Genomic DNA, 12764 nt, shown 5'->3' with positions numbered 1-12764 from the left:
TTAGAATCACTGCTCGTCTCCATCTGATTCTGTGTCTAGTTATTTATGTGACTGAATTAATTTTGCACCGTTGTGTGTGTCATTGTACTCATTAATATTCTGACCAAAGATAAAAGATTCTCCTTGTTTTTTTGTTCGGTGTTTCTGTTATTTTGTCCTCGTCGTCAGGTGGAAGTTACCAACAAGTAATACTGATAAATAATGAAGTTTTAGTTCAGTGTGTGAACTGTAGTCGGACACCTTCTCTGTGAAGCTGTCAGTCATTGGCTCCTGCGTTTCTGTGGCGACGCCCTCCGACACCTCCAGCAGACTCGTAGCGTCCAGGCGGTCGTCCTGGCTCTGCGCCGCCGCCTCCACAACCAGCTGTGATTGGACAAGGGGGTCTGAGGGGGCGGGGTCCGAGGTGACGGTCTGGATAATGACCCCGTCGCTGGAGCAGAGGGAGTCGGCCTGAGGACGGGAAATCACCACGGCAACACATGAGAAACAGGCCTGCATGGGGGGGGTTGTTAAGATGTCATGGGGAGGTTGGGGCCATGGGTAGGTCAAAGGTCATGGGGGGTTAAGAGGTCATGGGGGAGGTCGGGCCCATGGGTAGGTCAGAGGTCATGGGGGAGGTCGGGCCCATGGGTAGGTCAGAGGTCATGGGGGAGTTAGAAGTCATGGGGAGGTTGGGGCCATGGGTAGGTCAAAGGTCATGGGGGGTTAAGAGGTCATGGGGGAGGTCGGGCCCATGGGTAGGTCAGAGGTCATGGGGGAGGTCGGGCCCATGGGGGAGATCAGAGGTCATGGGGGAGGTCAAAGGTCATGGGGGAGGTCAGAGGTCATGGGGGAATTTGGAGACTGACCGACAGGCTGTGCAGGATGATGTGTTCGTGTGGCGATGGCGAGGATCCCGTCGTCAGGGTAACGGTGCTGTTGCTGGCCAGGCTGAGAGGAAGGCCCTGATTAGAGGAGGTCTGGAGGTAGTAGGTTCCCGGGGTGCTGGTGGGCTGCAGGTGGAAGGACTGCACAAACACAGCATGTTTCCTTGATGGGCTCTCTCTCCTCACAAAGCTTGGTGGTGTTGAGGCCACATTGGTTGAGTTTGCATGGATTTGTGTTCTTCTTGGTTATTCTGTCACGTCATGTGACATCATGCCAGCTCCTGCATTGATCTCGTCATTTCAACATTTTATATGGTCATATTCAGCTTCGCCTTAATGAACTAAAATGTTCCTTTATACGTTCAGTTTGTTACTTTACATCTTTTCAAGCTGTTTTCTTCACTTCTTTTAATGTAAATGCTGCCTCTTTGTACCCTCACCACCGTTTTCCATCATTGTTTTGTGTTAATTAGAGACCGAGCCCAGAAGCAAGGACCCACCTACATTAAGCCCTAAACACCATACATTTGGCACGAAACTCCCAAAAAATTAAAACCCTCAAGAGAGCCACAATGTGCTCTCTAGCGCCACCTAGAAATACTAAAACACCCACCCAGCCCGTAGGAACGTGGTGGAAAGATCAAAACAAAACTCACTGGTTCGTTTCATCAAGACCTAAAATTCACACACTGACACTCCTGATCCAACTCCAACAGGAAGCCAGCAATTTGCTTTTCAAAATAAGATTTCTGCCCCAATCGTATGGGCTTCAAAGACCTACAGTGTGAAAAGTGTCTGCCCCCTTCCTGAGTCCATACGGGTTATCATGTGACTCACCGGGACGATCTCGAAGGTCTGCAGGGCGCCGGCGTTCAGGGTGATGGTGTCGCTGTCGGCGGAGGCTGCTGTCGAGTCTGAGGCTGACACACACACACAGGGTCACACACACACACATACACACACACACACACACACACACAGAGGGACTCACGAGTCTCACCGAGGTGTGTGATCTGCAGTGGGATCTGTACGGGGATCTGCAGCGCCGCCACCGAGCTGGGGGCGGGGCTCCCACTGCTCTCGTCCAACCGGGTGAGTCGGATCTGGAGAGAGGAGGAGTGGGGGGAGGAGGGACTTCCTGGTCCGGAGGCTGACTGAGAGGACGCCATCAGCTCCTGGAGGCCTTTCAGCAGCACTGAGGACACAGATCAATTTATTGTCGTCTTGCTGTGGACTTTCCTTCTCTTAACTCTTCCTGGAACAACTCTCCACATTAGACTGGGTCCAGATTCTCATTTCTTCAGTAACCATTATTAGTTAAAAATGACCAGAATACGTTAGTCTTCCTGATAAAAACTCATTTGTTCCAGAACATGTGGTTAAACTGACACAACAGGATTGTTGAAGCTTTCTGACTTTCATTTTGTTTTACTTCCTCGTTATCTAATATGTATTTAGGGTTATTTAATGTCTTTGTAAGGTTCTATATCTCCTTTCCATTAAACACGCTCTCTAATTCCAGTAAACATGAAATAATCTATTCTTCTGCTGCGATTTCCTGTTTGTACTCATATGTGTGTGTGTGTGTGTGTGTGTGTGTGTGTGTGTGTGTGTACCATTGAAGGGGATCTCCTTGTGATTGGCCACTTGTCTTTTGATGGTCCACCACTTTGATCGCAGCCACTGAGGCGAGCGCACGCTGCTCCACCCGCCTGCCAAGTCCTCCCACTTTATCTCATTCTCATCCTCCACCTCCAGCTCCCATATCCTGGAACATGGAGCCGACATTTAACACACACACACACGCACACACACACACACACACACACACACACACACACACACACACACACACACACACACACACACACACACACACACACACACACCTGTGTATGAGGCTCAGCTCGTCTTCTTTGGTCCACTCCGTCCCTCCACTGTGTTTCCAGTTCAGGTAGTTCAGCCACTTGGAGCGACACTGCTTCTCTGAGCGCGTGCGGACCTGATCAGCCACCGTCGCCCAGGAAACGCCGCCGGTGACCGCCGAACCCGGCGTCACACCCGCCATCTCGTACACGACCTCAGCGAGGCGTCGCTCCTCCTCCTCGCTCCATTTTCCTGTTTGGAACCATTTCAGTAAATCATCCTATTTTTATCAATATTTATTATTAATGGTTGTTTAAAAATACTTGTACAATAAAGCCAATTACTGTACAGTATTGTTCTATTTATTAAAATCAATTCATATTTCTATTTCATATCCAACTTCATGACATTTAAAACATTTTTATTTCGACAAACTTTCTATCTATAGTAAATATGGACGCAGTCATAGGGGATGCTTAAAATAAATATTTGTAGATTGTAGAAGGGGGGCGGCCAACCGGCGGCTCCCCGGCTCTGCAGCCAGTCAGTTACTGTTCAGCTAATTTGTTTTTGCTGCTCCACGTATCTCTAGAAAAGCTGCGAAGCCTTCCGAGAGCGTTCAGTGTGATCAGGACCTGTGTTACACGTGTCCTTCATCAGGCGGCAGCGGTCTTTGACGGACGAGGCGCTGCGGCCGAGAGCCGCTCCGATCGTGGCCCAGTCGTTCCCGTGCTTCTCCCTCAAGCTCAACACAGAAACAGCAGCTCATCAATCAACCCAGGAGGTGATCGCTGTGAGGCATATGGAGACATCAAGGTCAAAACCAGGACACTCACCTCTTCAGCTTCTCTATCTCCTCGGGAGTGTACCTCCAAGGAGAGAAAGGAGTGTTAGGACGCCGCCATCGTCAAATGTCAAGGAAGCCAGGGTTGATTTTAATCCAGCATAAAACATTTCTTCAATCAATTCCAGCTCAAAATAAAGCATAAAACCAGTTTAAGATCGACTTACAAAAAGGGTCTAGAATGAAGTTAATTATTTAAAACCAGGTTTTAACTTAACTTAATTATTTCTTCTCTCTTATACAAATAAAGTACTAAAACATTTGAAAATCAAAATAAAGTCCTAAACCAATTCAAAATAAAGCCCTTTTTTTCTATCTCGTTCATATTTTGTGAAAAGTAGAAAAAGCTTAAGTTTGGCATGTGGTGTGCACCTGGAGGGAGGTTCTGTCAAGCAGAATGAAGTGGGTGTGTCGGTGACGTGTGGGGGTGTGTCGGTGACGTGCGGGGGGGTGTCGGTGACGTGTGGGGGTGTGTCGGTGACGTGCGGGGGGGTGTTGGTGACGTGTGGGGGTGTGTCGGTGACGTGCGGGGGGGTGTTGGTGACGTGTGGGGGTGTGTCGGTGACGTGCGGGGGGGGTGTCGGTGACGTGTGGGGGTGTGTCGGTGACGTGCGGGGGGGTGTTGGTGACGTGTGGGGGTGTCTTGGTGACGTGCGGGGGGTGGGAGTCGGTGATTTTCCGGGGGGGGGGGGGGGAAGTTGGTGACGTGTGGGGGTGTGTCGGTGACATGTGGGGGGGTGTTGGTGACGTGCGGGGGGGGGGGGGGGAGTCGGTGACGTGTGGGGGTGTGTCGGTGACGTGTGGGGGTGTGTCGGTGACGTGCGGGGGCGGGGGGGGGAGTCGGTGACGTGCGGGAGTGGGGGGGTGTCGGTGATGTGTGGGGGTGTGTCGGTGACGTGCGGGGGCGGGGGGGGGAGTCGGTGACGTGCGGGGGTGGGGGGGTGTCGGTGATGTGTGGGGGGGTGTCGGTGACGGGGGGTGTCAAAAGAGGAAGTACGGTGACGGGCAGGGGAAAATGTTTGACAGGTGAACGGTCAGGTGGCTGGAGGCAATAAAGAAACGCCGACTCGACTCCTTCGTCCGTCTCAGCTTTCCCAGCCTCCACAGCCAAATCTCTACACTGTATTGTAATCTGGGATTTGCTCTCAATCAAGATGTTAATACATTTATAAAAAAAAGTCCCAAACTATTTAAAATCAAGTCAAAATAGTTTAAAATCTAATCCCAAACCATTTAAACATCAACTTAAATAACTGTTTAAAACCAGAGTAAAATCCGTCCAGGTCTCGTTAAAGACCAAGTTACTTCCTGTCCACACAGTTTGTACAGAGTACGGCAGAGTACGGCAGAGTACGGCAGAGTACGGCAGAGTACGGCAGATTACGGCAGAGTACGGCAGAGTACGGCAGATTACGGCAGAGTACGGCAGAGTACAGCAGAGTACAGCAGAGTACAGCAGCGTGGCCGTCTCTCCCTACACTCACTTGCCGACGTGGTTTCGGTTGTCGTACATCCTGAGGACTCGCCTGTAGACGGCGAACAGCGGCCTGTTGAGGCCCAGAGCCACCGAGCGGTAAAAGTCCTTCCTCTCCTCTTTGGACATCTCGAAAATGATCTCGGCCGGGTCGTCGATGCCGCGGCTCTGGAAACACAACAGCTACACGTTTTCTTTACCCTCGTTTTAAATACTCCGATTCTGTTAAATCCACTTCCTAAAGGTTCTCCAGCAGTACTAATCGTCCCCATACCTGGACTGACGTCCCAGAAGTGAAGACAGTCTGTCCTCTCTCTCCCTGGCTTGTTTCAGGTTTTAAAAAGTGTGTTGCTCCAAGCAGCCAATCAGAGATCAAACCCTATATAGTGTCATCGGGGGTTTAGCCAATCCCAATCAAGGTAGGCCCTCCCTTTGACTCCTCCCACAATTAGGCAGCTCTGCTCTGGCACATGGCACCACGAGAGGAAGTACTTCCTCCTCTTCCTAAGATGGGCATGTGTGGGTGGAGCCAGTCCAGCTCACACAGACACAGCAGATTCTGAATGCAGCTCTTATGATCCAATATTCAAATGAGGAAAATCAAGGAGGAGCTAGAAACTTAGAATACTGAAGGTTTCTGGACGTTGTATTTCGATGACCCTTGAAAAGAAAAGACACGGGAGTGACGTACTTTCACGTATTGATCAATGTTGCTCATCAAGACGTCGATCTCCTCCTTCGACCACATGCCTTGTTTCCACTTATGACCTGAGGAGAGAAACACCAAGAACACAGTGAGAGGAACATTTCAAAACTGCCTGTTTTACTAGAAGAACTGGGAAATGGAGCACAAATCTATTTATACCACGCGAGTCTACTTCAATCAAGTCCTGGTTGGTCAACAGGTTAAAGCTGAGTTCACTGAGGAGGGAAAATGATCTCATCATGGAGGAAAAGTATCTTGGTTTTTCTGAAATTCTACTTAAAAGCTCCACAAACTGCAGGATTTCTGTCTGTCTGAGACCAAAGAGAAACTTTAGTAGAATCCACACTCAAGCTGAGCTGAGCTGAGCTGAGCTGAGCTGAGCTGAGCTGAGCTGAACTGAGCCTCACAAAACAAAGTGCTTGTTTACGTGGAGTTTTGTTGGAAAATGAAAAACCACAACAGTAGATTCTAACGACATACTTCTCGCTCCCGTTGCAACTTGACCCTCAGGTTTTGTCCTCTATGGAGGAATTACTGCTGACAAAGCTTGTAACAGTGGAATGTGTAATTGTGTACCATGAGTTTGTAGTTGTTATGTAGTTGAGCCTGTAGTTGTGTACCATGGTTTGTAGTTGTGTACCATGGTTTGTAGTTGTTATGTAGTTGAGCCTGTAGTTGTGTACCATGGTTTGTAGTTGTGTACCATGGTTTGTAGTTGTGTACCATGAGCCTGTAGTTGTGTACTGTGTGTTGTGTACCTGTACAAGAGGGTATTTTGTCTGTATTGAAGTATAGTAGAAGTCCTCTCCAGTTGGAATAAAACACATTCCTTGAGGCAGCAGCAGTCAGTCGTCTTTTAATGAATTAAACTAAACTCTGTTGCGAAGCTGAAAAACTTTCACGTTCTGTCACTTCTATCCTCTGTTTCCGCCTCAAAACAGAGAAAAGCTCCTCTCCTCTGATTGGCTGTGAAATCCATCAATCTCAGATAAGCTCCGCCTTTTTCTCTGTTGACTGAAGCACAGGTAGTTTTTCACCAGGGGTACGTCTGAATTTCGGTTCTGTGGGTTTTAACATGTCGGTTCTCTCCATTTTGTTCACGTCTATAGCGTATTCTTCCCTGCACACGTCTGTGTGGTTTCGTTACAAAACAAGCAACAGCACCCTCCGGTGGCCCGGCAGACTAACTACATCACTCTCAGTGTGTCTGCTGCTGCAGTGGAAATGCACTCCTTGTTTTAACGGATTAGGTTTTGTTAAATGGAACATCGTTGTGTAAACGGGGCCTCAGTTTGGATTCTGAGTTCTTGGACTGGGTTCCAGTGGACCAAGTGTTCCGCGTCACAGCTGTGTACGGAGGAACAAAGTTTCTAGTGTTGAGGTTGCTCCACTCAAGATTTTGTAGGAAACCAGGTTCTAGGGCAGGAAATCTATTTAGTCCATTGATCGAATGTGTAGCTAAAACAGATTTTTATGTTGCAAATTCACGTTAGTTGTTTCCTCCCACAGTTTTTCAGTATTTTTGGTGTTCTGTTCTACCGCTCCTTGTGGGTTTCCATAGTTGCTGTTGCACTTTTGCTTAAACCTGGTAAAGCTTGAAACTGTGGAATGACGGAGCCTCATTTACTTGTTATTTTGGGATTGACTCTAAGGACAGTCACATCAGAAAATGTGCACTTTTGACAATATATCTGATGTCTGCACTCATTTTTAAGTGCACTGAGAAAAAAAAATTGAAAATGTAATCAAAACTCGGATTTTTATTTTTAATATTTTTATTATATATATATATATTTTTTTTTTCCCGGCCAAATCGCCCAGCCCTACCAGGTCCAAAACGTTTGAGTAGGACACTGCAGGCGGATCCACTGGTATATGAAAAGAAACAAACCAGGGTGGTGTTGATGGAAGGTCTAAAGAATGGGAAGGAGGACGAATCCAGATTCCTAGAATGGATTAAACACAGTAGGAGCAGAAGGTGGATGAAGTCAGGGGGGGGAAGAATGAAGGAAAGATGCAGGAAAGCCTCCAGGAAACAAAGCCTGTGTGAGAGTGTGTGAGAGTGTGTGAGAGAGAATGTGAGAGGTTCTAATGCAATTCATAATCTTAATCCTTTAAGATTACGATTCTGGCTTTGCCTTGCTTTCATTTCTTTGTAAAGGACAGTGAATAGCCTCGTGTCTGAATGTGGCTCTATAAATAAATGTGCCTTGACCTGCCTTACAGGAGCAGTGGAAAAGAAAACCAGATCCAACTCGATATGTCAGGTTGAAATCCAGTCACAACAAAGTCTGCAATCAACTCCAAAAGCAGTCGAATACTGGGAAGAAAAGTTGTGTAGAATCATGTTAAAGATAGATCCAAATCATCTAGAAACTGGTCTGAAAGCAGGTGAAAGGTCATTCTGAAGTCACATTTCTCATAAGAGGTGAGCTTCTGTGTGGCCATTAGAACCCTCAGATGGACCGAGGTCCACCGAGACGTTCTGATGAATTCTAAAGAACAAAGTCTTGACAATAAAACCATCTTTCCAGTTCACTGTAGGTTTATGTTGAGGTGTGATACCTTTATTAGCCAGCGTGTCTTTGTCCTCCTTCGTGGTGAACCAGGCCTGACTGACAGGAGACACCTCAGACTTTGGTGACAGCTCGCCGTCCTGCTGCAGAATCTGTTCACATCACAAGTAGAAACATTAAAGCTCCAGTAGAAACATTAAAGCTCCAGTAGAAACATTAAACCTCCATCAGTAACATTAAACATCCAATAGAAACTTGGCAGGCGGCTCTGAAGTCCAGTTTCTTCCAGTGAGGCACCAATAGAAACTCTGCAAACAGCAGTCTAGTCTTTTACTTCCAGTGGGCTTGACTATTGTAATGCTTTGTATGGGGGTCAGCACAGCTTCCATTGGCCGCCTGCAGGTGGCGCAGAACACCACTGCTCGTTGTTTACCTGGAGCACAGAACCATGAACACACCTCCCCCATTTCAGCATCACTGCACTGGCTGCCTGTACATTTTAGAATCCATTTTTATATTATCCATTATATCATCCATATATCCATTTTTAAATCTGCTTCCCGCCCCCATTCGCTCACTCAGGTAGGCTGCTTCATGCCGAACCCCCCCCCCCCCCCCCAACCCTGAGCTCAGAGACACACAAAACCACCGTCAGACCAAGGAAAGGATGAATAGAAAGGTTTGATGCCCACCTGAATCTGAGCCACGCCCTCCCCTGAGAGGTCGCCGTCCGCCGTGGCCGTCATGGTCACCTCGAAGCTCTCGTCATTCTCCGACACTGAGGACCAGAACACACAGGTTAGCTCACCTGTGAGCGAGCCGTGGCTACAGGAAGTGTCTGGGCAGGAAGTGTCTGGGCAGGAAGTGTCTGGACAGGAAGTGTCTGAACAGGAAGTGTCTGGACAGGAAGTGTCTGGACAGGAAGTGTCTGGACAGGAAGTGTCAGGATGAGGCGTCTCACTGGGTAACGTGACCACAGAAAACTGAGCCGAGTCCTCTGGTTCTTCTGTGGAGAGACGCAGCTTCTTCTGAAGAGGCTGCAAGTCCTCGTCTACACACACACACACACACACACACACACACACACACACACACACACACACACACACACACACACACACACACACACACACACACACACACACACACACACACACACACACACACACACACACACACACACACACACACACACACACACACACTTCATTAATACCAAACGAATAATAATAACAATAATAATAATGCATTTTAAGGTGGTGGGTGATGTAGGGAGTGATTTAAGGGGAGAGGTAAGGGGAGAGGTAGGGGAGAGGTAAGGGGAGAGGTAAGGGGAGAGGTAGGGGAGAGGTAGGGGGTGATGTAGGGGGAGATATAAGGGGAGAGGTAGGGGGAGGGGGGAGCAGTTCCATTTGAGCTTTTCTACATTTACTTTTTTAACATAAATATTTGTACTTATTTTATCATGTCTGTTTCTACTACAGTATTTAAATATTGGAATATTTATGTGCTTTTATAGCAGTAGGGGGTCATTTTCTACTATTTGAATTTCAGATTAATCCTCTATTTATACTGTGTTTTATAATAAATAGTTGTATTATTTTATTAGAATTCATAAATAGTTAATAACAAATCATAATAGTTTTCCTACCATTAATATCCTTTAAAGAATTTCTCTCTGGGATTAATGAAGTATTTCTATTCTTTTTTTCTCATTTCCTACTAGGAATGGAATATTTGATGTATTTTTATATATTATATTCATTTTTAACTAACAGAAGAATTTCCACTTGGGCTTTAAAGTCAAATCACTCTGGTGTTTTATTTTATGTTGTTACTCAATTCCATTCATGAAATACTCTCTAACATATAATTTATTGTGTGTTTTTACTGTTCCCAATAAAGGATCCTTTACCCACCGGGGGAGGGGCAGTGCAGGATGATGCTCCCGTCGCTGTCTTGAGTCAGAGTGACGGACTTCACCTTCTCTTCCTCCGTCACAGAGCTCATCCTGCACCTGCACGAGAAAAACACCACCATCTTACTGTCTTCCTGTTCTCCCGCCAAAATAAACACAAAGGCTCACATTCCACTACTTTTCAGTTAGAAGCAGACAAACTCACAGATTTGAGTGTTCATAGCTTTTCTAGAGATACATGGAGCAAATATACAGGGTTGTTAACTGTAAATGGTTGTTCCCATGTGAACGCAGAACAACACTGTAAAATAAAATACCCAACGATCAAATGCAAAGCAAAATAAAGGCTTCTTTACATTCCCCTCTGTTAAAGTGTAATAAATACTCCCCTTCACTAATAAACTCTCAGAATATATAATTCTTCATGAACAAAATCACGAATGTTCCTTTCGTCTCTCTGGAATCGTGGACTTTGTGAAACACAAATTTAATTTCTGATTGTGGCATTCAATGCAAGAGTAAAGCTCCAATACTCTCTATGTTGAATACTCTGATCCAGACAGTATGTGTAGTTTGGTTTGTAGCAAACAGAGTAATACCACTGATGACCTTTGGGGGCAGTGTTGAGCAGTACAGCTCATGTACGGCCAGAGAAAAGGAACAATTACCTGTTTGTTACACCTTTTACTACCAAGTGACACCATTGATGTACACCGAGTCCATAACGTGATGTACTTCCTACCTAACGGTGTAGAAAGATACTACAGAAGTACACTGAGCTCATTTTAGCTGCAGTTCAGCCCAAACCCCAAAAAACTCAGATTCACAGTTTTTCTGGAGAAAACATCACGTTACCACAGTAACTTTATTTCTACTGTCGGGTACAGACGAGAACGAAACATTCAGGCGTTATTAAAAAACTTAAACATGTCAAGTTTTCATCATTGCATTTGAGTAAAAGAGCATAATACGATAATAAATCAATTTAAAGCTAATTGAAGTCATCATGATCAAATTCTTTGGCTGAAATAGAAACAAGCGATATTACTAATATTGTACAGTGTAGTGTTTATATTGTATTTTGTAAAGTATAAAGAGTCTCAGATGTTGTAGTCTTGTACCTCTGCAATAAATGCCTAACTTCCTCCGAGGTTCCAGTTTTTATAATCCTTAATTTTGCAAAAGATACAGACATTAATGGATGTATTGAGTGTCTCACACACACACACACACACACACACACACACACACACACACACACACACACTTTGAATCAGTTTTATGAGGTTTACAGATTTCCCACAAATGAGAATACTTGTGTACAGTGTAATCCTGCACTTGTATTCCACATGATATGTTGCTTATATTCATTCTGAACTCTGTTGGCAAAACAACAAATATAAAGTAATCGGAAAATAAAAGATAAACGAGTCCCACTGTACATTTGTGAGGTTTTTGGTTTGAAATGCCACAACTCTTAATTCTTTTTATACACAGTTCATAGCCGATCATGAACGTTCTGATCAGACTGATAATGTGCTGACGTGGATGACGTGTATCTGACTACAGAATGTTTAGTGTTTCAGTGCTTCACCGGAGGAACATGTAGGACTCAGTGTCAGATCAGTAAATCATTTCGTTGTTGGAATGTGAGGATGATGATGGTTATGTTATACAGCTGGAATTTAATGTCTGACGTTCTGCAGGTTGCACTGTCATAAAGAGAGAGACGGGTTACTTTTAATTCATGCAATATACTAATTCATCGTTTTTTTCTGCTGGAAACTTTCATATTGACTGATGAACAATTATACGTTATATAATAAAATAAATTAAATCAGAAGAGAATGCAGATTCTGATCATTCAATTGCATCTAACTGAACAGAAAATGGGTGAGCTGCTCACTACCGCCCTCCTCTGTTTACATGTTGAAATGAAACAACAAAAAACAAACCACCAGTTCGTATGATTTAATGATGTGTGAGGAGATGGTTCGTGGATTAAAAAGCGCCGCATTGCAGGCTGAACCACTGTGAAATGTTTCCCTTCAGTTTGAAAGCAGCTGCTTGTTGGTTATTTGCGTGAAGTCGTGAGTGAGTAAAATTAGCCATTGTTTGAATGGAGGTTGGCGCGCAGAGGATTCCTCGTTATTCATGAACGGTGGAGACGAATATGTGATTTATGTTGAAATTAATCCACATTGGAACAAAGAAAGTGATTCAGTGAGCGGAAACAGCGTCAAAGGCTGAGGACACACTGCTAACCGTTAGCCTCCGGAGAGCTAAGCTGCTAAATGAAAGACGAACATTGTCGGGCGCCATGTTCGTCCACAAACTGCAGCGGCGGCGTCAGGCGCTTCGTCCCGCTCAGACGGAGGCTTTCCGGGGCTTTCGAGGCTTTTCGGGGGATCCGGGGGTGGAGGACGCCTCCCGGGTTAGCGTTAAGTTTCCCCGCCAGACACAAAGTCATTTTTACTTTTGATTCGGCTACTTACTTCCTGTTTTCGGTCCGGGGACTGTGAGTTACCAGGATGGAGAGAAGTGCCAGGATGGAGGATGGAGGGCCCGTCCGTT

At 45.8% G+C, this 12764-nt stretch overlaps 1 protein-coding gene across 1 annotated transcript in view; it reads right to left on the bottom strand.

Annotated features, from left to right (window-relative positions):
- dmtf1 (cyclin D binding myb-like transcription factor 1) overlaps positions 1–12764 on the bottom strand; it is a 14366-nt gene extending 1602 nt beyond the window's left edge. Inside the window, exons 1-15 of the mRNA XM_080492210.1 lie at positions 12686–12764; positions 10192–10289; positions 9234–9323; positions 8965–9050; positions 8322–8424; positions 5742–5818; positions 5061–5218; positions 3569–3601; positions 3368–3477; positions 2756–2984; positions 2483–2634; positions 1867–2061; positions 1704–1786; positions 849–1007; positions 241–450 (exon numbers count right to left, since the gene is read on the bottom strand). Of these exons, the coding sequence (XP_080348336.1) occupies positions 241–450; positions 849–1007; positions 1704–1786; positions 1867–2061; positions 2483–2634; positions 2756–2984; positions 3368–3477; positions 3569–3601; positions 5061–5218; positions 5742–5818; positions 8322–8424; positions 8965–9050; positions 9234–9323; positions 10192–10282 (1776 nt within the window). The 5' untranslated portion in view covers positions 10283–10289; positions 12686–12764. The remainder of the gene's footprint in view (positions 1–240; positions 451–848; positions 1008–1703; positions 1787–1866; positions 2062–2482; positions 2635–2755; positions 2985–3367; positions 3478–3568; positions 3602–5060; positions 5219–5741; positions 5819–8321; positions 8425–8964; positions 9051–9233; positions 9324–10191; positions 10290–12685) is intronic.

This window comes from Lipophrys pholis, assembly GCF_963383615.2.
Source record: "Lipophrys pholis genome assembly, chromosome: 22".
Lineage (NCBI taxonomy): Eukaryota > Metazoa > Chordata > Actinopteri > Blenniiformes > Blenniidae > Lipophrys > Lipophrys pholis.
This window is presented reverse-complemented; position numbering and strand designations above follow the sequence as displayed.